Here is a 23764-nt window from a genome sequence, read left to right on the forward strand (position 1 = left end):
TTGTACAGAGGAATATGAAACTTTTATTGAAACAACAATCCCTGTGTGGTCTCCCTGGACCCCTGGGGAAATACATAGAGCATCTCAGTGCCAGCCAGATACAGAAGAACCACAATTTTCTTCATTTGACTGAGACAAGAGAGAAAATGTCTTCCGAAAACAGCTTCCCTCTAGCAAAGACCACTGTGGGAGCACAAAATCACAGGGCAGGCTTTGGCTTTTGGTCTCTGCAATGCTGCAGATCAATCAGCAAAACAAACTGGAAATATAAGACCCCCCAAAACTCAATTTTGACCCTATACAGCAGTTTCAGCCAAGCTGGTGCCCTTCAGATATTGTGGACCACAACTCCCAGTTAGCCCCAGTGATGCCTCAGTCCCACCGTAGGATTTGTGACATGTTCTCTTTGTTACAAAGGAACCGTCATCTCCCACACCAAACCCCTCTTTGCCTTACAAACACCCTTGGGTCTCCCGTCAATGCAATTCTGGATTTGGGAAGGCAACTCCCAACAGCAAATAGGGATGTTAGTCCCTGCCCTCCCTCTCCCAATCGAATCCAAACACCGATTTCCATCTGATTAGCCATTGCAAGGACCTTCAGTCAATTCCACAGGTTAAAAGCGACACAGAAGGAGCTCAAGGCCTGCACTCTTACAGTGTGCAGGTGCACAAGCACAGCTGATGATGGTCACACCCCTTAAGAGCACAGGGTAAAGACTTTGGTGTGACTTCTCCTGTCAAGGAGCTCTCTTGTGAGACACCAAAAGAGGACATTCATGCCTTGAGCCCAGGCCAGATCTCTTTGGGGGTTGGGGTTGGGAGAGAGAGGGTGGGTGGGGAGGGAGAAAGATAGAGAAAGAGCCGTGAGTCTGTGCGGGACAAAGGTGTCCAGTGCTCAGTTCCTCAGTGGTCCTTTACGTGATGTCCTTCTGCCTGGGGGGGCGATGGATATTCCTCACCACGCACTTCACCATCCATTCGATCCCTTCGTTCACCCCTTTCCTGAGGACACACAAAAAAAGACAAGGCCACCACTTATCACCCTCATCTTTGCAGTGTTCCTTCTGCCTTCAGAAATCCTTCCCACCACTCTCTAGGGCAGTGAGGCCAAACCTTTTGACGCTACCACCCCCTTGGTTCCATAAACTCATCCCCCACCCCACCCTATTAAAAAGCATTATTCAGAACAGCGGTTTGCAGACCCACTAAAGAAGATGACAACACTTTAAAATTCAATACAGTAACAACTCATTGCACATTTATTCAAAATCCAATTAAAATTATTTAGTTTTATTCATTTAACAAAACCGGTAAACTTGATACCAGCTTTTCAAAGTCTGGTTGTCATTTACACTTCTAGCACTCCCCTAGAGGAACACGCCCCCAGGTACCTCCCAATTTGGGAATCATGGGGCTAGGGTCTCCCCATAGCCCCTTCCCTTTCCCATCTCCTGCTGTCTACATCTATGCTGCAGAAGGGTGCCTTTTGAGAGCAAACACGCTATATAAATTCTACTACTACTACTACTACTACTACTACTAATAATAATAATAGGATAACATGACACAGGGGCTCTTGATGCTCCAGGTCATGCAACTTAAAAGGTTGCATATCACAGGCTGGGTCATTTTTATTCGAGGTCACCTTGCTGGGTAGCCACAGGTGGCCAGGAAGTCAGTGCAGGTGAGGGCAGGAATAAGTGAGGGAAGTCCAGGTTTTTCTCTTCCTTCGCTGCCAGCCCTCTAGGTTTCCATTGTGAGCCCTGGAGGAAGGGAGGTTTCATATTCCGCAACTAGGACAGAAACACAGCAGGCTGGCGGCGAAGGAGATGGAACCTGTCAGGGGACTGCCATTGGAACAGGGAAGGGAGGCAGCAGGAAACAGAGAGCCTCCGACGCTTCTGAGGAGCAGCTCATCGTCCAGCGGTGAGGAAAGCCACACCTCCAGTGGAGAGAAGGGGCCAGCCAAGCGAGGAGAGGGCTCAAAGATGTTGCTGAGAGCCCAAGCGCCTCTCCCAGCCCGGCTGGCCACGGGGCACACAAGCCATTTCCGTCACCCAACCTGCGCAGAGGGGTGAAACGGAAGGAGGGGAGACAGAGACTTGGGGTGTCTAAGTTCTTATGCTGGGGGAGGGGGGAACCGGAAGGGGCCACTCCCGGATTCTGCAAGTGACTAAGATGGACATGAACTTTGTGGTTCTGCACTGTAAATAGTTTGCACCAATAAAACCTGTCGGAGACAGGTCGGAGTCCTGCCTGCTTACTCACGAGCAAGCACCAACAGCATCTGACAGAGCCCTTTGTCCCTTTGCCAAAGGCACCCCGGTGGTGCCTCGGTGCTGGCTTCCCCTTCTCTGCAGCGTGCACACAAATGCAGGCTAGTGGGTATTTCTGTGGGCTTCCCACTTTTGTCAGCTTGTTCATAAGCCTGGTTTAATCACTCCTTTGTTCTTTGCCAGGGTTTGCCTCCCGACTGTAGCTCAGCACTGCCACTCCTTGCCAGCTCACACAGGTCGCTCGGCGATCTTAAGGGCCAGCTAGCGAATTTAGTGGCTGAGATCAGATGCAGCGTCAGCCGCTATGCTTCATCAGCCTCCCATGTAAGCCACCTCCTTTGGTGCAGTCAGAAGGCAATCTGGCAACAGTCCTCCCCCTCAACCTCAAGGGGACACGGTGCAACTACAGGCGGGGGCAGGTATTTCCTCTCTATACCGTGATAGAGTGGAAGGATTCTGCCTTCATACTTCTCCAGCCTATGACGGCATCCACATGCACCCTCTTTTGTTGCTGCTTTGCACCAGAGCACTGATGGGCTGCCCTTCTCCACTTACCCTGTCAGCGCAGAGCAGGCTTGGGTCAGGCAGTCTCTCTTCCCGATTTTGTTGATGCAGTCGCTAAAAGCCGTTTTGATGTCAGGGATGGACAGGCAGCTCTGCAGGAGTAAACGCGGGAGTAACTGTCAGAGGCTTGTCCTTTTACAAAGCACCTCCTTCGCTCACCTGCAGCGAGTCTCCCTGGACTTGGAAGCCAGGGCAAGATATATTGGATCAGCTTATGCGCTGAGCCAAACTCTAAGGACCTGAAAATCATCTAGGCCAGACTCACTGCCAGACACAAGCCGCAGAGAGAATTGTGCAACTCTACTTTACTCAGAAGCCTAGCCAAAGCGTGAGTCTGCTCATATTTAAGAAGCAATGTAATGCTAAGCCCCTTTTAGTCATTAAGGCTATTCTCTGCAGAAACAAGGACATCTGTAAACAAATGCACATGTGGCGTCAGAGCGCCATGCTGCCGGGAACTCTGCTTTTTCACGTTTCCTAATAGCCAACTTTTTATTTTTAATGCACCTCCAGTAACTGCAGAATACAGGGCAGGACCTCCACATGAACAGGTTCATGCCGGCAAAGTATAGGTATATGGATACTAAACAGCTTGGCTTTTTTTAAAAAGTCGGAACCAGAACTCTGAATGCCAAAGGAGACCGGATAGGCTCCTGCATCCGTCTCTTAAGTCTGTGTGTGGTCTTGCATATATCATCTTTGTGTGCTGGGGGGGTAGACACAGAATGCTTGGAGCTCAAGTCTAAAACATTCCTTCCTGTAAAAGCGTCCAGGTCATCTAAGGACAAAGGGATGGGAACCGGCCCCACTTAGCTAATGGAGCAGCATGACGTTATAACAATAAGTACACAAGAGCACAAAGGTGTCCCTGTAAAAGAACCAGCATGCTGCATATTAGATATTGCACAATCCTTAGGAAACCTTTTCCAGGCAGATCCATTAACACAGCTGTGTGCCTGAGGGTTTCTGGACTCAACAGCACTAAATCTCTTCAGCTCGGGAAATTGTTTGTCCCTCTGTTCTCTAGACATTCAGACAACTCTTCATATATTGTCAGCAAACTTTGCACGATATGGACCCTGAGATCGAGAAGCGGGTCTGGGTCTCTGTTTTGCTCCGATGAGACACCATTTTGAACCAAGATAGCAGGCGGAACCTTCCAAAGGAGATTAGCACGTCATTTACAGCATCCTTAACTGCCTGGAGGAATTGTCTTCAGAGGAGGTCCTGGCACTCCCCAAAGCAACTGTTACAGAGGAGTAGGTTGGTCAGTTGTTATGGACTGGCTGGACGAAGGGGAATGGTGGGAGGCAGCAGCTGAGGAACCCCCAAGGGAAGAAGGCTCAGAGCCAGGGGACTGGTGGTGGTGGGACGACATTGAGGGGTCAAAAGCAGAAGAGGGAGCAGACTGGGAGGAGAAAGTGTCAGAAGCTGAAAAGGTAATAGGGTTTAGGGAACAGGAGGCGGCTGTGCCAGAGGGTAGTCTCTAGACCAGCGATTCTCAACCTGTGGGTCCCCAGATGTTGTTGGACTACAACTCCCATCATCCCTGAGCTCTGGCTTTGCTAGCTAGGGGTGATGGGAGTTGTAGTTCAACAACATCTGGGGACCCACAGGTTGAGAAAGGCTGCTCTAGACCATGGGTAGGCAAACTAAGGCCTTGGGGCCGGATCTGGCCCAATCGTCTTTTAAATCCAGCCCACGGATGGTCCGAGAATCAGCGTGTTTTTGCATGAGTAGAATGTGTCCTTTTATTCAAAATGCATCTCTGGGTTATTTGTGGGGTCTGCTTGGTGTTTTTACATGAGCAGAATGTGTCCTTTTATTCAAAATGAATCTCTGGGTTATTTGTGGGGCAGAGGAATTCATTCATTTTTTTTCTCTCCAAAATATAGTCCGGCCCCCCACAAGGTCTGAGGGACAGTGGACTGGCCCCCTGCTGAAAAAGTCTGCTGACCCCTGGTCTAGACCCAAAGGCAGGAGAGGAGGAAGGCCAGGAGATAGAGATGAGATAGGATGCTGAAGAATCCAGGGAATCTCCCCCTCCTGCTGCGACCAGCTCCTCTCCCCCCCCCCCCGGTCTCCCAGAACAAGTAGAGGAATGAAGAGGGCAGAGCAATGAGGGACTAGATGAAGGAGGGGGAGATTGCTAGGGAAGGACCTGGGATGGGGAGGAGTCTTAGGGAGCAGTGGGAAGACACAGACCTTCAGTCCTCACAACTGCCTCATTCAGCGAAGACCTACTGGGAAGGGTTGCTGTGCTCACCAGGCTGCACTCTTTTGTTTCCTGGAATAAAGATTTAACTTCACTGACATTGGGCGCTTTTATTGCTGACCCACGCCTCACTCCAGCTCCTGACATCAAAAGACACTGAGACGGAGCAGGGGGTCTGGGGCCCTAGGAACAGAGGGAGCTGCCTTTTGCAGAGGCAGACTATGGGCTCATCTAGCCCCATCATAGCTACACTGAAAAGGGATTTAGAGAGAGCCTCTCTCAGCCCTGCCAGGTTATGCCACGGATTTGAACCGGGGACATTTTGTATGTGATTTTTTTTCTATATATAATAATAATAATAATAAATGTCTATATTTTAATTGGACTTATGTTTGTGATCATGGTATCTCCCCTGCCAGGTAAGTAATTGGACTTATGTTTAATTGTTTTTTAATTATTGCCTTTTCGTAAGTTTTTAGCTATGTCTATCTTTAGCTGTAAGTTGCCTTGAATCTTGTTGTTAGCCGCCCTGAGCCCGGCTTCGGCTGGGGAGGGCGGGATATAAATAAAATTTATTATTATTATTATTATTGTTGGGGAAAAGGCAGGATGGTGATGATGATGCAACACAGATGCTGCACCACTAAGCTATGGCTTTCAGCGGCCCTGACACCCCCCCCCACCTCCTTTGCAAGACAAGAGAGGTGGAGCCTCAGCAAACTCGCAAGTAATGGCAAGTCAAAGGTTGTCAGCTATAAATGGATAGGGATGGAGTGGCCTGGGAGTCACGAGGGAATGAGAAATTGGGCATCTGACCAGTAAAAAACAATCTCCTCAACTGAAAAGTCAAATACCGGTAAAGTATTTTTAATTTGATGCATTCAGCAGGTTTGATGCCTGAGCTAATTAATCATTATTGTGAAATGGGGAAATTGTGATGAATAACATTAGGCAACTGTGTTATATGCTGGATGTTGAAGTCATTAATACTTGCATTAATTAATTAACATTAATAGCTTGCATTAATACTAGGTCTCAAGATGGAGAGAACATGTAGTCTAATCGAAATAGTCACTAAATGCTGTAGATACCTGGCTAAACCAAGGATCCTGAGATGAATGAATGAATGGCTGACACCAATTTTTGAAGACCACCCTTCAAAGATCTGCACTGTTTGCCAACTCATTACTGAGCCCAGTTCAACGTTTTCTCTATATGGCCCTAAACGACTTGGGACCAAATTATCTGAAGGGAGGATGCTGTCCTGCTCACAAGTTGAGATCTGCCAGGGAGGTCCTTATGGCCTAGTGATATATGGATAATGCTGAATACAGAACCCCATGTTGGTGCTAGAATAAGCTATTGCGGAAGCTTCCTGCCCAGGTCTTCTGAAGATCAGTTTGCTTTCAAAAGTTAAGTTTGTGAAAGATGGAGAAATGCATGGCTACGCTTTAATCTGACTCTGATCTGGATGTGTTGGATTTATTTTATTAATATGTTTGCTGGGACCCCCCCCCAATTAAAATAATAATATAAACCTCAGTTGTTAGCCAGATCTGTCTCCAACCTTAAGTGAAGGACATGGGTTCTCCTTTTGAGGCCAGCAATAGAAGTAAAAAGTAAACATTGCAGCTTTTGTATAAGCAAAGCCAGAGATAAATTTTGGATGATGCGGTGTTTGTAAAATGAGCCAATCAAGGCACTTCCTAGCGGTTGGAAATTAAGTGCCACATCATCCAAGAACAGGGCCGATCTTTTTATTTTTTCTTCTCCCCCCCCCCGCAAAACACCAATAGGAAGAAGAATTCAGAGGAAGTTGCTCACTATTACTCAGCACTATTTGGTTTGATCCTAATAAAACCAACTTATTGCTCACTGAGAATTTCTTCTGGACAAACACAGTTTATGATTTCGTTTGTTTATTCCTCATTCTTTTGTTGTTTTTGGCTCCCATCCTGGAAAAACACGGTAGAATTTTCTTAATTTCTTTCCAAAACACGAAAACAAATCAGAAATAAAGGAAGACGCCTCTTTAAAAAATACAACTGGCATTTTTGTTTGTTTGTTTAAGAAAAGTTGCTTTGTTAAGGATGCAGCAGGTCAATTCTTCAGTTAACATCAACCTCAATATGTAAAAAAAAACCCCACTATTTCACCCTGTCTTCCTCAGCTTCGCACGCTCTTGGTTTTTTGGACAATTCACTGGAGCTGGTGGGAGTTATGGTCCAAAACATCAGGACGTCGCGAGGTTGGGGAAGAAAGCCCACCTTAGTCCCTATAGCGAACAAGGTGGGAGTCATGGGCTGCTAACCTTGGTCCCTGGCAAATGTGTTCCTGTGTGGAGATCCCTGCAGCAGAAGCAGCAAGAAAAGGCCTCCTGGGCATGGAGAGTAAGCAGCTGGAATTCTTGCCTTTGCTAGCAATGGGCACCATTGTTATTTTTTAAAGGGACTGCATCTAACCAAGATGTCACATTAGTTCAAGGACTCCTCCTCTATAAGCTGCTCTCAGTCTGTTCTGCAGTGTCAGGGAACTGCCATCAGCTCAGAGGTGAGAGGTGGAAGGGCAGTTGTGTTACAGGGAGCCTCCGAAGATCTTGCAAAACAGATCTGTTGTATGCTACAACAGCAGCAAGAATACTTATTGCAAAGTATTGGAAGACACAAGATCTACCCACCCGGGAAGAATGGCAGATGAAGGTGATGGACTACATGGAACTGGCGGAAATGACTGGCAGAATCCGAGACCAGGGAGAAGAGTCGGTTACATTGTATTAAGATAAATTATTAGGATAAAAACAAAGATGGAAAGGATTTGCTGAAATGGCTAATTGAACTAGAATACAAAAAAGGGAGGTGTGAGGAGGTCAAGGAAACAAGCAAATGAAAGATAAGTTATAGAAAGATTGATTTGGGTTTTTTAAATTGTTTTTATGTTTTCTGTCTTTTCTTTTTTCTCTTTATTTTTGTAATCTTTCAAAACTTCAATAAATATTTTTTTAAAAAAACAACAACAAAGATCTTGCAAAGCAGTTCTTCCTCTGGCGAGGAGGGAAGCCCTGCCTCCAGTGGGGAAGGGGCGCAGGGATCAGAAGATGCTAGGGAGAGCCTCAACACCGAGCCTGAGCAAAGTGGAGGGGAGGCAAGTCCCCTTTTGCCAGCGCCCACATTGCGCAGTAGGTTTGCGCGCAGAGAGGGGAGGAGAAGGATGGGGGTCACACGACTGTTATGCTGGGGAAGGTATAAGGACCACCCACTCCCAGATTCTGCTAGTGACTGAGCAGAAATGGACTTGTGACGCTCTGCACTGTAAAATAGTTTGTACAGATACAGTGGTGCCTCGCAAGACGAAAATAATCCGTTCCGCGATTCTCTTCGTCTAGCGGTTTTTTCGTCTTGCGAAGCAAGCCCACTGACAGCTTAGCGGATTAGCGCTACAGCTGTCAAGCGGCTTCCAGCGATCAGCTGTTAAGCGGCTTTTCAGCGGAACAGCTGATAAGCGGCTTAGCGGCTTAAGAAAAGGGCGAAAAAAGCGGAAAAAAACCAAGGGGGGATGCAAGATTTTTTTCGTCTTGCGAAGCAACCCCATAGGGGAATTCGTTTTGCGAAGCGCCTCCAAAACGGAAAACCCTTTCGTCTAGCGGGTTTTTTGTCTTGCGAGGCGTTCGTCTTGCGGGGCACCACTATAATAAAGCCTGGAAAAGACAGGTTGGAATCTTGCCTGTTTGCTCTCGAACAACCACATCAGCATCTGACATAGAGGTTCCCCAACTCTCTGGAGCAGATCCTTTTGGGGGGAGGTGGCACAGGTAGAAAACAATCCCATTGCACAGGGAGAAGTCCTTGTGCCAATGGGACGGCTTTGCTGGATGCAACCCAAGGAAAGCTACACAGCGCTGCTGTCAGGGGCTGAGGAGCAGAGGCACAGGAGAGGGAGGAAATGGAGAGCGAGGGGGAGGAATCCGAAGGGAGCGTAAGCGATGACAGTGGTCCGAGGAATTCCCTGAGTCTATCCAGCGAATTGGAAGATTCACAGAAGGGGGCGCCCATGGTCAGAGCAAGGGGGGTGCCTAGGGGGACACCCCAGGAAGAAGGGGCCAGAGGGGACTCAGAGAGCAGCAGTTGGAAATCAGGACCAGCTTCCCCACCAGAGCGCAGTGGGGGGGAGGAGTCCCAGGTATCGGGATCAGGCTGCTCACCACCAGCGGGAGGAGATGAGTCAGGATTGACCACGCCTCCATCGGAGAGCGCGGAAACGGTCGAGAGGAAAGTTGGAGGCTGGGCGCGCGCGCCAAGTTCAAATGTACAGGCGAGCGGCACAGCAGGTAGCCCGGATAGGGAGCCAGGTCCTAAAGCCCGCCGGAAGGAGGGACAAGAGTCAGGGGGGTCAGCGTCAGAAGAGTCCAGAAAGGAGGAGACCCCGGGGGGCAGAAGGACCCAGAGGAGGAAAGAACAACGGAAGAGGTGGAGTAAGGATAGAGTCTTAAACTGGTGTATAGGGGGCGGAGACTCAGACGGAGCTTCGCCGGTCTAGGTTCTAAGACGTAGAGCTGCACGCTGCGGCTTGTAAATGGAAACTGAACTTCAATAAAGACTTTTGTACATTACAACCGGCTAGCGTTGGTCCTCTGTGAGCTGGGACCTGGAGGCAGCTCTGACAGCTGCTTTCAACCTCATGAAGCATCTGACCAGCCAACTGGAATCCTGGAATCACATATAAAACTTTGGCACAAGACCTGCTGCAGCCAAGCACTGCTGCTGCATTCAAACACTAGACCAGGGGTCTGCAACCTTTAGCACAAAAAGAGCCACTTGGACCCGTTTCCGAAGGAAAAAAAACTGGGAGCCGCAAAACTCGTCATTATAAAAATAACTTTTTTGACACTTTTTTATTATTTATTTGTTTGACCCCTCAGAATTACTCCTCCTCATAGAAATAAACGTTAAATTAACAAGTTACCTTTTTGTGTGTGTGTGTGTTCTTCACTCCCCTTCAAAACAGTGACCAGCGTACATACCCCCTTTCAATGCAGTGACCAGCGTACATGCCCCTTACAATGTAGCGGGCGGGCGGGAAGGTGACGTCGGGACGGTGCCTGACTAACGCACGCACCGCCCCCATGCGACGTCACAGTCAGTACAGCGCCCGCCACAGTGGGGAGTGTCGGGGCGCACAATGCGCCTCCTCCCCTTGCTAGTATCCGCCCCGGAGCCATGGCAAAGGTGTAAAAGAGCCACATGCGGCTGCGGAGCCGCGGGTTGCAGACCCCTGCACTAGACGATCTATGAGAGAGCAGCAGCCGCTGCCGCCCAAAAGGACAGCGGGGGGCTGAAACAGTTCCAGCAAACAGAATGGCTAGAGACAAAAGGAGAGTTTCCAAACTGAACCTCCTCAAAGTAAAGAGAAACTTTGCCCAAGTGTTTTCAGGTGTAATCAAGCCTGGGTCTACCTGCGCAGCCCAGAATCGAGATCTACCCACCCTGGAAAAATGGCAGATGAAAGTGATAGACTATATGGAATTGGCGGAAATGACTGGCAGAATCCGAGACCAGGGAGAAGAGTTGGTGGAAGAAGATTGGAAGAAATTTAAAGACTATCTGCAGAAACACTGTAAAATTAATGAATGTTAAAATGATGTAGGATTGAAATGAAATGGCTTTAGCAACAAAGTTAAAAGAATATGTAAAAATGGATTGATAATTAGATGAAAATATGAAGCTCAATATGTTAAGATATAAAATTAAGATAAAAACAAAGAGGGTAAGGATTTGCTGAATTAACCATGTGAACTGGAATACAAAAAAGGGAGGCGTGAGGAGGTCAGGAAAATAAGTAAATGAAACATAAGACATGAAAAGATTGCTTTGTTTTTAATTGTTTTTTTAATTTTTCATCTACTTTTTATGTACCGTATTTTTTGCTCTATAAGACTCACTTTTTCCCTCCTAAAAAGTAAGGGGAAATGTGTGTGTGTCTTATGGAGCGAATGCAAGCTGCACAGCTATCCCGGAAGCCAGAACAGCAAGAGGGATCGCTGCTTTCACTGCGCAGTGATCCCTCTTGCTTTTCTGGCTTCTGAGGTTCAGAATATTTTTTTTCTTGTTTTCCTCCTCCAAAAACTAGGTGCGTCTTGTGGTCTGGTGCGTCTTATAGAGCGAAAAATACGGTATTTTGTATTTTTCATTTGTATTTTTGTATCTTTTTTATTTCTATCTTTTCTCTTTTTTATTCTGTAACCCTTTTCTGTCTATAAAATCTTAATAAATATCTTTTTTAAAAAAACAGAATCGAGTTCTATAGATTGCGATGGATAGTTTTTGGTTTCAAATGTTCCTCTAGTGAAAACCAAAATAAGCCTTCTTTCTCCCTGCTTTGTTAAGTCTTTTTTTTTCAGACTAGGCACTCATCGCAGGGGGGCGATGCACTCTTCACATGGGAGAAATGGCACCCTGTCCACTTCACCACCTCATTTTTGCTTTGGGTATAGAGCAGGCCCCAGCAATGGCAGACTTTTAAGCTTGGAGGGATGCGGCTGAATTTCCTTTAGTCGTGGAACCATGTGCTAAAGCCCACCCTGGGTCCCCCATCAGGCTTAGCAATTTGGCTGGCACCCCACGGGAAACAGAGATCGCTCTAAAGTCCTCTGTGCAAGTCTGTTTGTGGTGTGAGGGCACACGCTGGTCTGGCACATTCCACAGATGCCGGAATTCATCCCTCGCAGGCACTCGTTGCAACACTTTTGCCAATTCTTTACAGAAACGTGCGTAACGTAAACCGGAGTGGAACATCTGACGCAAGCACAAAAGAATTCATAAGCATGACCCAGTTCTTCGTTTAATTTTCGCTTCCACATTCCAGACTGCTCAAAGCACCTTCTTTGGGCAGGACCCACCTAGTACTGCCACTGAGTCAGGCTACAACCTTTAAACAAAAGGCATCTGGAAAGCGGAATGCCAGGAAAAAATGGTGCCAGAAACGTAGCGTTTCCTTTGTATGTATGTCAGTAATCGCCACCACCCTTCTGAGAGGAAATTCCAAAAAAGGTTTGCTCTGTCTGCCCAAGCTGCTGAGAATCTTAGAGCTACGGGGAATAAGGAGACTGCTGTTCCTTGTTTCGATGATAGATGCATTTCAGCCCGGAGATTTCGATGTGCACATTTTACTTCTGTATGCATAAAGGTTTCTGCAGCGGAACTCTGAAGACCTTTAGTTGCCACATTAAATTGGGTGACATGTTTATTTGGCATAAGCTCTTGTGGACTGCAAACCATCAAGTGAATGAAGTGAGAGTCTCGGCTGGATCAGTGTGCGCATCCGCCGGCACAAATTATGTGTGCGCATGTTCACAGAGTCAGAGAGGACATTCAAGGTGCAGAGCTGAATGGTACTGTACAGTCTAGATCCCGTTTTCAATGAGTGACTGGCTCCCCCTAGAGGACAGCATGTGGGCGCTGCAGCTGTTGGGATTAATGAAAGCTACAGTGCCATTCTTCCCCCAACCTTGTGCCTTCCCGATATTGTGAACTTCAACTCCCATCAGCCCCAACCAGCACAGCCAAGGGGAGGGAAGACCGGCTACATCAGAATTCCTAGTACACTGGATACCACAGCCAGGGCATCAAAGAGTATGACATATCTTGCCCCTAGCATGCAACGCTTCTTTTCTTGCATATTCGTTCACTACAGTCAAAACTGAAGAAAGATCAGCTTTGGGATAGATTTGAGCTTCAGGGTCAGGGATTAGAGTGCGGATCCAGAAACACTGGAGGGCAGCAGTTTCTCCCTCCCAGAGACTTTGCTCTGAATGCACCTGCTTTTATGCTCACCACTGGAGGGCTGGGCTTCCTGTGTTATGGGGCAGTAAACTGATACCTAGGGGACACGGGTGGCGCTGTGGGTTAAACCACAGAGCCTAGGACTTGCTGATCAGAAGGTCGGCAGTTCGAATCCCCACAATGGGGTGAGCTCCCGTTGCTTGGTCCCTGCTCCTGCCAACCTAGCAGTTCGAAAGCACGTCAAGGTGCAAGTAGATAAATAGATACCGCTCTTGCGGGAAGGTAAACGGCATTTCCGTGCGCTGCTCTGGTTCGCCAGAAGCAGCTTAGTCATGCTGGCCACATGACCCGGAAGCTGTACGCCGGCTCCCTCGGCCAGTAAAGCGAGATGAGCGCTGCAACCCCAGAGTTGGCCGCAACTGGACCTAATAGTCAGGGGTCCCTTTACCTTTTAAACTGATACCTATGTCACCAAAAACACACTTGTCAGGCAAACACATACAATCCCAGCACAACAACCCCTTCCCACGGAAGGAGACAGAAAAAGCTGTATTTGGCCCTACTTTCTGGAGGCAATGGGAAGAGCAAGACAGAGCAGGATAGCTCCCCTCCAAGAAAATGCATTGTTGTTGCTTTTTGCACCCCAGACCACCTCTCCTGGTTTGAGTCACCTGACATAAGACCACTACAAACATCCAACAGCCACAGTTTATACAGAATGCACAAGGAAGGACAGAAAATTTTCAGGTCGCATTTCCTGGAGGCTACTGAAATGTGTAGCTCACAGCAATTATGTCTGGTAACTAGAAAGTCACAGAAGCAGCCAGAGAGGGACAGCCTGAGATTACTGATTATGTATCAGTGAAAAGACGTATGTATCCTTATGGAAAGCGGGACCTAGTTTCTGTTCCATTTTATAGATTTTTTGCTGCTGAATTCTTATGACATTCTCTTCCCCCTTATTGTTGCTTTTATATTTTAGCTGTGCTCAACTTTGCTAGCTACTTTAGAGGGCAACAGAAAAGTAGTCCTGAGATACTAATTAGAAATTTTAAAACAACACTAACTGGGAACGATTTTGAAACAAATGATGATCTCACCTCCACGTCTTGCTTGTTCGCCAAAACCAACAATGGAACACCTTCCAGGACTTCACTAGTTACCATCTTCTCTGTGAGGAAGATGAAAGGGAGAAGAGAACTGGGTTATATCCTTGGCCACAGCTTGTAGTCAAGGACAGGTTAACCACAAACATACATTTGGATGGAAAGTTAAGCCGAACCTTGGCTTAGCTCAGCGAAGCATGGGAGTAAAAGAAGACCAGGGCGGAATAAAATGACTACAAGTTCCTCTCTGGAACAAGCCATTAACAGAGATCCTGTGTATGTCAGAATGAAAACACTTTTGCACTGAGGACTCAGTGGCAAGAGGACATTTGTAGGGACTGAAATAGTTAAATCGTTTAGTTAAACTGTATTGAAGAGAAACTGCTAGGTGGAAAGAAAACAAGGCCATATTTGAAAGGGTTGAAGGGAGAAATCAAGCTATGTTAGAGATAAGAAAACATTTGCAGACATCAGAAGTTAGGAGAATGCAACAAATCATGCTTTAGAAGCTTCAATGAAAATGGCTGATTGTGTAAAATAGGGTAGCAACAAAGGGAAGTAAATGTGCATATAAAAAGGTACAAGCTGCTAATTGGTTAGTGTTCCTGAAATGATGCTTTAAGACTGTGTTCTTAAAAGAGTGGGTTTGATTATTTTACACTGCTATATCTATACTAGTATTACATTTGAACCCTTCGCAGTGACTTCTGCATTGGGGTTGCCCACATTGCACGTGCAAACAAATGCTTATCGATTCATTGCCTTGCTATTATTGGCCTCCAGTAAGGGAACCTAGATATTCCCCTATACATTCATATCACACTTTTGATCCAATTGTCCGCAACTAAACTGCAGTCTATGCACAGCCGAAGGGAACATCTGGAGTAAAAAAGTTAAACGAGGGGTTCCAGGAAAACTAGCAACTCTGGGAGTTTGCACGCTGTTTCGGCTCTTTAGCTATCCTCCTGCAGATTCTCTCCCCCTTCCTGCTGTTATTCATAAAACTGCTGTTAAACAAGTATTCCTGGAGTGTCAACACAAGGGGGCTTGTGAAGAAGGCACAGCAGAGACTGTACTTTTTAAGAATCCTAAGGAAAAACCATCTTCCACAGAAACTGCTGCTTGCCTTCTATCACTGTGCCATTGAGAGCGTGCTCACTTATGGCTTATGTGTGTGGTACGGAAGCTGTACTACCCAGGACAGGATGGCGTTGTGCAGAGTTGTTAAGGCAGCAGAGAGCATTGTTGGCTGCCCACTCTCCACCTTAGAGCAGATTTATGCCACAAGGTGCCATAGGAAGGCACTGGACATAGTAAAAGATCCATCGCATCCTGGTCACTGTCTCTTTGAGCTCCTGCCGTCGGGACGGAGATACAGGACGATGATGACAAGAACGAGCCATCTCAAGAACAGCTTCTTCTCCAGAGCGATCTCAGCCCTGAATGGGAAACCTGGACTTTGAAAGTCATCTAATCTTCCTTGCTGTATTATATTATATTGTTTTAATTAGTGTTTTTATAGTTGTTCTGATTTTGAGTGGAGTGCCCTATCTGGGTGGATGGAGCAGCCAAGTAATTTCGTTGTCCCTGAGAGGGGGCAATGACAATAAATATTATTATTATTATTATTATTATTATTATTATTATTATTATTATTCCGTTTTATAGTTGCATCAGAAATGAGTAGATAATAACTGAAGTTATTAGACTGTCTTTTTTCACAGGGGGTAAATTGTGGAATTTATTGTTGGGTTGACTGCTGCTGGGAAGAATTCAACGTAGTGGCAAGCAGACTGGTCCATCAGCACAAGTATTTCTGCTTGCCTCACGGAACAATTTGCCCTCTCCTTCCCCCCATGCTGCTCTAGGTGTTTTCCCACCCCAAGAGCCAATTCTGGGAAGCAAGTGCAAGGGAGAAAGTTCTCTTGCAACACAGAAGTCCTTGTGTGGGGTGGCGGAGCTTGCTAGCTGAATTCCACCCTCTGAATTTTATTTATATTACTGCTTTAGGTTTTCGTATTGTACAAATATTACAGTCTGTGTTTATTTGTAATTTATTATGTGTATGGTAAAAAGCCAGTGACCTTTTGATGAATGGCAATATATACAGATTTCTTAAATAAATAAATGATAGTGTATTATTTGGAAAGCTATGTTGAAAAGGCCAACCATGTAATCAGCTAGCTGCACTGACCTTTAAAATGACGTTGTGCTGCAAGGAGAGGGAGAACACATATCTTTACTTGGACATCTCTGGACTTAATTGGGGGCTTCAACTTTTGCTTTGCGGTTGGCGAAGTCACAGGAATACATTCTTCTTGTTTCAAGCAGTTTTAAGCCCCTCCCACCCTACACAGACAAATTCCAGGAAAACTCCCCGCATGCTCACCGAAAGCTCGTTTGGATTCCGAAAGCCTTTCTTCATCGGTGGAGTCGATAATGTAGATGACGCCGTGGGACTCTGCATAATACTGAAAACACAACAGAGGAGCTAAACCAAGTTGTTCTCCTCACCTATTTCATGGGACTGCAGGGTCAGAAGAAACTAAACCCTCATCCTGCCCAGCTGCTTGCCACTCACAGTTGCCTGCACAATTAATTCTCTGCAAACACGCAGTCCTTTCAGAATGCTCTGCGCTACAAGCAGAAGCCAAAGCTGTCAACTTTTCCCTTTTCTTGCGAGGAATCCTATTCGGAATAAGGGAATTTCCCTTAAAAAAAGGGAAACATTGGCAACTATGCAAAAGAGTGCAACAAAGTATGTAGCTATAAATGCGTCACAGAAAGAAAACTAGCTGCACATAACAAGCAGATGTTAAATTCCCAGGATAAAACAGTCTATCTATACAGTTTGTTAAACAAAACTATAAATACTGTAAGTACATACATACATATATACCAATGGACATCAACAAGATTATTGACTGTTTTCAGAGCAAAAACATAAAGCTCTCCTGGGTCATTAAAACAAAACTATGGGGACAGTAAAACTTTACTTTTATTAGAAAAAAAGCAACACTACATTTTCAATACTTGATAGCCTTGATAAAAGCTATTTATTGTTCTTGCAAAGCTCTTAACTTAACTAGGCTCTGATTCCATGCTACAAATACACAGTTACTTCATTTATATCCAGCCTTTTCCCTTCCTGAACTCAGTGTAGGGTATCTTCACAAGTAACTGTCAGGTAGATTAGGCTGACAGGTCGTGACTAGCCCATGGCTAGGTGAAGATATGAACCCAGGCTTCCCCAGTGCTTGTCCAACACCCTAACCACCAGGCAACACTGGAAAAGATGTACTTTTGAAGCCCACATAAATACTATGATGAAAGAGTCCTCAGCTCCCAGTTACCCCCACTGTTGTAAAGAAATTAGTGGGATTGCATAGAGAAGACATTTCATTTGCATAGTCTATATTCTTGCATGAGTCTTGTCTGATGGTCCCAATACACTTTGGGTTGAATCCGGACTTTGTGGATCTTCATTCCCCATTAAATCAAGTCAAGTCATGATTAACTTGTCCTATTGGGTTTCGGTGAGGATCAAGTTCAATGAACTCAGTCTGACTCCAACTCCTTGTGTGCTGCTCACATTGACTGGGAAGCGCAATTAACTGGGGAGCTCTCTTGCTACAAATTTCAAAGGGACCATTATGAAGATGGCAAGGCATTTCTGAACACACAGCTGTCATCCCTACCTTATCCCAGAGAGATTGAAGCTCCTCTTGTCCTCCAAGATCCCAGAACATTAGCCTGGCTTTGCCCACATCTATAGTGCCAACTAGAAGACAGACAATAACCCAACATGGGCCTCTTTTCTGTACAAAGAGAAATCCAAAAGTCCCCCAGAGGTGATGTTTGTCAGGAACCACCACTAGAAAACTACCCAGAATCCTCCACAAGATGCAGAGGCCCCTCGATGGGAGATAGAAGTTTGATTTATTTCCTTAGGAAGAGAGGTTTTGAAAACCACTGCTCCAAAGCCAATGAGAAACACCTGAAACCTGATGCAGGGATAGGGGGCAAGCAATGAGGGAGAGTTGACAGTGCCCACAATGAAAAAAAAATTGTTAAAGTGCAGAGTCATTAATTAAATCGGATAGGCTAGAGAGAAAACTCTGTGAATGGACAGCTGTATTCTTTTTCCCCTGGCAGTCTTCAGAATGCATATATCATGGCCTTGGATACTTCAAGCAGCTGCTCAAACTCCATTTTAAAACTTTTTTAAATAGTTCCCCACCCTGCCAAGGTAAACTCTTATCATCTTAAACCTTATTTTCACTTGACCAAACTAGATTCACTTACTGTTCAAGCCCACAGTAGTTGTGATTTTGGATAAACTCATTCCTTTGTAGTTCCTGTTAAATCTTGTTTTAGTCTGTTCAAGGAAGGTCTGGAAAAAAATGGAAGCAGGGGAGGGAGAAGGAAAACAGGTCATTAAACTAAGTGCTTTCTGGGACACAGGAAAACTTTATTGTAAAACTGGAATTCCAAGATTTATAGCTCTTCAATCAAATCTAGCTGCTGCTAGCCAACAACGAAAAATTCTGTGACCAAATTAGCAATCTTACATAATCTCCACTGAAATAAGAATTTCCTTTTTATGGAATATTATGGAGTTCAACATTTAAACTGGGAAAAGAGGGGCAGGGATCCATAACCGAGAACATGGGGACAGAATAAAGCATTAGTAAGACAGAGGTGTGGAGTCTCACAACCCACCCTAACTATCATTCTACTGCTTCACTGAGCTAAGCCATGGTTTGTCTTACAGTTTGTCTGTAAACCACGAGCCCAGATTCAAATGCCATGCTAAGCCAACCCACGACTGAGCTCAGCGCACAGCAGAACGACCAAGGAACAAGGCAGCCACAACTTCCTCTCCCAGAGCTTGCACGAAGCCATTTCCACTTCAAACCAGGCCAGAGTTTGGCAGTCCTTAGACACCTTTTTTTTACTCCAACACTGTATGAGCAGAAAGCAAGTTCATGCCATGGATCTTTCATTTCCCCTTATTTCCCCCTGCACCCCCCCCAAAAAACACCCCCTCTTCAGTGGGTTAGTGAAACCTACAAAACATCATGGGCCATGTTGGATGGGACTGCAGTGGGTGGAGGGGGGCAATCACCCAAAACCAGGCATAACAGACTCACCCCAAGTTCAAGCAATTTCCCCCTGCCTCCCACTGTAGTCTTATATGAAACAGTCCACAGTGTTCAGTAGGTCTTTCTTGCCTTCTGCTCTGGTTTCCTTTGCTACAGGAATTCTGAGGAAACTTTTACCCACCAAAACCCAAGACGATTGAGACCCTTCATTTTATATCTGCTTGCAACAAAAATATTATTATGCAAGAAAATTAATAGAAACTCAAACCAATGAAGATCTGGGGGGGTTGGACAGCTGACCTAATGATGCTAATTGTGTGCTGTTTGCCCGAAGGATTTATCCTCCTAAAATTAGAATTCGGGATTAACTCATTTTACCTATGCACCTTGGAAATTACTACATGATACATGAAACCAGACAAGGTAGCAAGGAAGAGGAGAGGGTTCTCTTTCCTCCTCCACCAAACAAGCATTGGAACACACCGTTTTACCAGCATTGTCCAGTCCGAGGATCAAGATGCAGTATTCATCCCTTCGGAACATATACTTGTAAAGCCCGGATAGCAGTGTATACATCCTGACCCTACAAGTAAAAATATCAAATATTAGATTGCTAGAAATGTGTCCTCCCCCTATACAGGCACATTATGTTCCTGACCCATCTCAGGAGGACATGACTTGAGGCCCTATGCATGCCGCCCAAACAACACAAGAACGACTTTTCTGCACCTTGGGGAAACATGTTCACTTGATGTGAGCAGGGGCCAATCATGCAGACCGCAGTCAGGTCAGCTGCTACCTGCCTGCTGGAAGGAAGGGAACCAGTCCTGCAGGGAGAGCACCAACGTCACGCTTACAACTACCCGGCCATTTTAACCCTCAGCTACAGTAAGCCTCATCTCAGTACAACACCAACGTTCTTGTGGTGTAGGTAGGAGGATGTTTCAAAACCACAGTGTTGTCTAGAAAATAAAAACACAATGAAAAAAGAACCAGCTGCAGGTGGTGTAGTTTCCCCATGAACATATATAGCCTATTTGAAAAAGATAACATCAGCCTTCTGAACCAAGGCAGATAAGCCTGTGGTCTCTTTCTTACATGTAACTATGTTTAGCATCTAGTGAAAAGAGTACATGCATTCCTAGATTTGCTTTGCAAGAATTTCTATTTAATTACATACACAGAAGATGAAGAAGAGTTTGGACTTGATATCTTGCTTTATCACTACCCTAAGGAGTCTCAAAGCGGCTAAAAATCTCCTTTCCCTTCCTCCTCCACAACAAACACTCTGTGAGGTGAGTGGGGCTGAGAGACTTCAGAGAAGTGTGACCAGCCCAAGGTCACCCAGCAGCTGCATGTGGAGGAGCGGGGAAGCGAACCTGGTTCACCAGATTACGAGTCCCTTGTTCTTAACCGCTACACCACAGAGAAAGCCATTAAATCATTCATTATTTTAGGTGTGAGTTCATTTCATGAATACAAGTACATAACTGAGCAGTCACTGAAGTATCATGTTTTAATTACTGGTGCTGACTAAAAACTTGGAATGCACAAGTTGCATTTAAAGCATTTCTATAAAGTGCAAGTTGTCCATTTTCTATCACAGCCTCGAAGCACTAGCTTCAAGGTAAAGGTAAAAGGTAAAGGACCCCTGGACTGTTAAGACTAGTCAAATTCGACTATGGGGCGCAGCGCTCATTTCCGCTTTCAGGCCGAGGGAGCCAGCTTTCCAGTTATGGGGCCAGCATGACTAAACCGCTTCTGGCAAAACGGGACGCTGTGACGGAACCCAGAGCGCACAGAAATGCTGTGGTAGCCACAGAAAAAAAGAAAGAAATGTCATGCAATAAGTGAGTGAGTGTGCTTGTGAAGTGTCAGAGCAAGCAAGGAGGTATCTTTTTGCAGGCTGGTAACTTCTGCTGAATTATTTGCAACGCTGTTCTCTCGTTTACATCACAATTGATCGTCCCCTGAGGAAGTGACCTCAATGCATTAAAGCACTGGTAACTTGTAGTCATCGTGATAATACAATCCCTGAACAGAATTTTGTTATTGCAGGTACGGCAGCTGAGCCACACTGCAGGAAACATGCAGTGAAACAGGTGATCCTAAGGAGACTGGCGCTCTATGTTGCCTAAACGGGAGGTTACCAGAGCACTTGCTATCTCCATCCAGGTTAAGGTCCCAGGTGGAACAAATATTTAGTGAGGTGGGACAAAGGACTCTGCACAGCAGAGAAAGCTTCCCCGGTCCATTAAGAAGGGCTGGATTTCCAATTATGTAAATAATTTGTCAGTTAATTTAAACGATTTATTATAGACAATACTAACTGGATTTTCTCCCTCTAGGTCCAAGGCATATTGAAGCTTCCCATCCCTTGTCAGGTCCTCTTAGCTCAACCAGAACTTAACTTGATGCAGGACTCAGACCCAGTGTTTGTTTTCCAGCACCACAAGATGAACTGAATTCTGCATGACCATCTACCCTCAACTTTCCTCTTTATCATCCCTGCAATACATTTTAAGACTGTAAGCTCCTTGGGGCAGGACCTCTCTCTCTCATATCCACTTTTTATAACGGACGCTCTGTGATCTTTGGATGAATGGTGACAAATATATTAAATAGAAATCATGGCATTGTAACTAATATGTGAAGCAACAAAGTGGGGAATGGAGGAATTTACATTACACTTTTTACATACTTGTACTTGTGTGATATACATAAAGATGTTGACCTGGTGTGCAGTGGTCATGAAAAAGGCAAATTCCATGCTAGGAATAGGAAAAGAACTGAAAATAAGACTGCCAATATCATAATGCTGTTATAAAAATTTATAGTGCAGACTTAATTGAAGTACTGTGTACAGCTTTGGCCCCCTAAGCTCAGAAAAGCTATTGTAAGGTTGGAAAAGAACCAGAAAAGGGCTGCCAAAATGATCAAGGGGATGGAGCAACTAACCTATGAAGAAATGTTTCAGACTTTTCAGCTTAGAAAGGTGAGCAAGAGGCAACAGGATAGACGTTTATAAAACTATGCATGGCATGGACACAGCGGACAGAGGAAAAAAGGGTTTTATGCCTCTCTCGTGACACTCAAACTCAGAGGCATCCAGGGAAGCAGAGTGTGGGAAGGTTCAGGGCAGAATTTTAAAAGCACTTCACTAAAGTTAAACTTAGTGATGTATGGAAGTGAGAGCTGGTCCATAAAGAAGGCTGATCGCCGAAGAATGGATGCTTTTGAATTCTGGTGCTGGAGGAGACTCCTGAGAGTCCCGTGGACTGCAAGAAGATCAAAATCAGCCCTGAGTGCTCACTGGAAGGACAGATCGTGAAGCTGAGAGTCCAAGACTTTGGCCCCCTCATGAGAAGAGAAGACTCCCTGGAAAAGATCCTGATGTTGGGAAAGATGGAGGGCACAAGGAGAAGGGGACGACAGAGGACGAGATGGTTGGACAGTGTTGTTGAAGCTATGAACATGAGTTTGACCAAACTGCGGGAGGCAGTGGAAGACAGGAGTGCCTGGCGTGCTCTGGTCCAGGGGGTCACGAAGAGTCGGACACGACTAAACAACAAAAAAGGTAAACTGTGGAACCCACTGCCACAGGGGGCAGGGCTGGCCACCAAACTGGACGCCTTTTAAAGAGGATTAGATAAATCCATGGAGGTGGGGGTTGTTGAAGGCTGCTAGCCACGATGCTCTCTGCCTCCATGCTTCTGAGTACCAGTTGGTGGAAACCACAGGAGGGCGGCTCCTGGGTTCGGATCCTGCTTCTGGTTCCCCATAATGGGCATCTGGCCGACCCATAGCTGTCAACCTTCCCTTTTTTTGCAGGAAATTCCCTTATTCCAGTGTCGTTTCCCGCTGCTATCCCGGATAGTTAGATATCCCGCAGGCTGTCCCCAGGACAGGTGAGGCTGCTGATCCCTTATTTTCGAGGCTCCCCAGGACAGGTGAGGATGCTGATCCCTTATTTTCGAGGCTCCCCAGGACAGGTGAGGCTGCTGATCCCTTATTTTCGAGGCTCCCCAGGACAGGTGAGGCTGCTGATCCCTTATCTTCGAGGCTCCCCAGGACAGGTGAGGCTGCTGATTCCTTATCTTCGAGGCTGCTGATCCCTTATTTTCAAATCTGAAAGTTGACAGCTATGGGTCGACCACCGTGAGAACAGGAGGCTGGAACGAGAGGCGGGCGACTGGCCTCATCCTGCAGAGCTCTTCTTACGTCGACAAGGAGGGGCCTCTGAGCATGTGCGAAGTGTTTCCCTCTTGAATGGACCCGAGCATGCGCAGAAGGCGCTTCCTCGCGCCCCCCTTTGAGGAACTCCAGGCAGCTCGGCTGGGGCGTGAGCCCCGGCACCTCTTTCCACCCGCTGCCGCCGAAGAGTAACGGTCGACGGGGCGGGGGCGGGGCAGGCTCACCTGCCCAGGTGAGTCTCTGGAAGGCCGCACGACTTACCTGAGCTACCTCAGCCAAGCCGCCTTCAACGGCTGCTGCTCGCCTTCCTCGTACCACCCCCTCCTCCTCCTCCTCCTCCTGCTGTGGTAAAGGCCGCCCCGCGCAGGGCACCCTGGGAAACGCAGTCCTCCTCTCCCCCGCGCCACGCGGCGGCTTCCGAGGTCGTCTGCCAGCCCAGCACTACAATACCCAGCGTGCATCGCGCGCGAAGTCGGGCATAAACGCACAAGCCTTAGGCTGACGTGCGCGCCGGGCACCAGGGACAG

General features: G+C 46.4%; 1 protein-coding gene across 3 annotated transcripts; it reads right to left on the reverse strand.

Annotated features, from left to right (window-relative positions):
- On the reverse strand, nucleotides 1-23655 carry ARFRP1 (ARF related protein 1; the record flags this gene model as incomplete). 3 transcript variants are annotated; one of them, XM_081917355.1, is made up of 8 exons in its annotated part: nucleotides 23499-23655; nucleotides 19527-19626; nucleotides 18244-18331; nucleotides 17637-17719; nucleotides 16328-16409; nucleotides 13933-14003; nucleotides 2834-2934; nucleotides 1-1004 (listed from the first exon to the last, which is right to left on the reverse strand). In XM_081917355.1, exons 2-8 carry the CDS (start codon nucleotides 19617-19619, stop codon nucleotides 917-919), a joined length of 606 nt encoding a protein of 201 aa, XP_081773481.1. In that variant the 5' UTR covers nucleotides 19620-19626; nucleotides 23499-23655. The 3 variants fall into 3 exon arrangements, with proteins under 3 accessions (XP_081773481.1, XP_081773482.1, XP_081773483.1); XM_081917356.1 differs by lacking the exon at nucleotides 23499-23655 and adding an exon at nucleotides 23201-23277; XM_081917357.1 differs by lacking the exon at nucleotides 1-1004 and having other exon boundaries at nucleotides 2830-2934.
- Nucleotides 23656-23764: the final 109 nt, after the last annotated feature.

This window comes from Podarcis melisellensis (assembly GCF_964234715.1).
Source record: "Podarcis melisellensis genome assembly, chromosome: 6".
NCBI lineage: Eukaryota > Metazoa > Chordata > Lepidosauria > Squamata > Lacertidae > Podarcis > Podarcis melisellensis.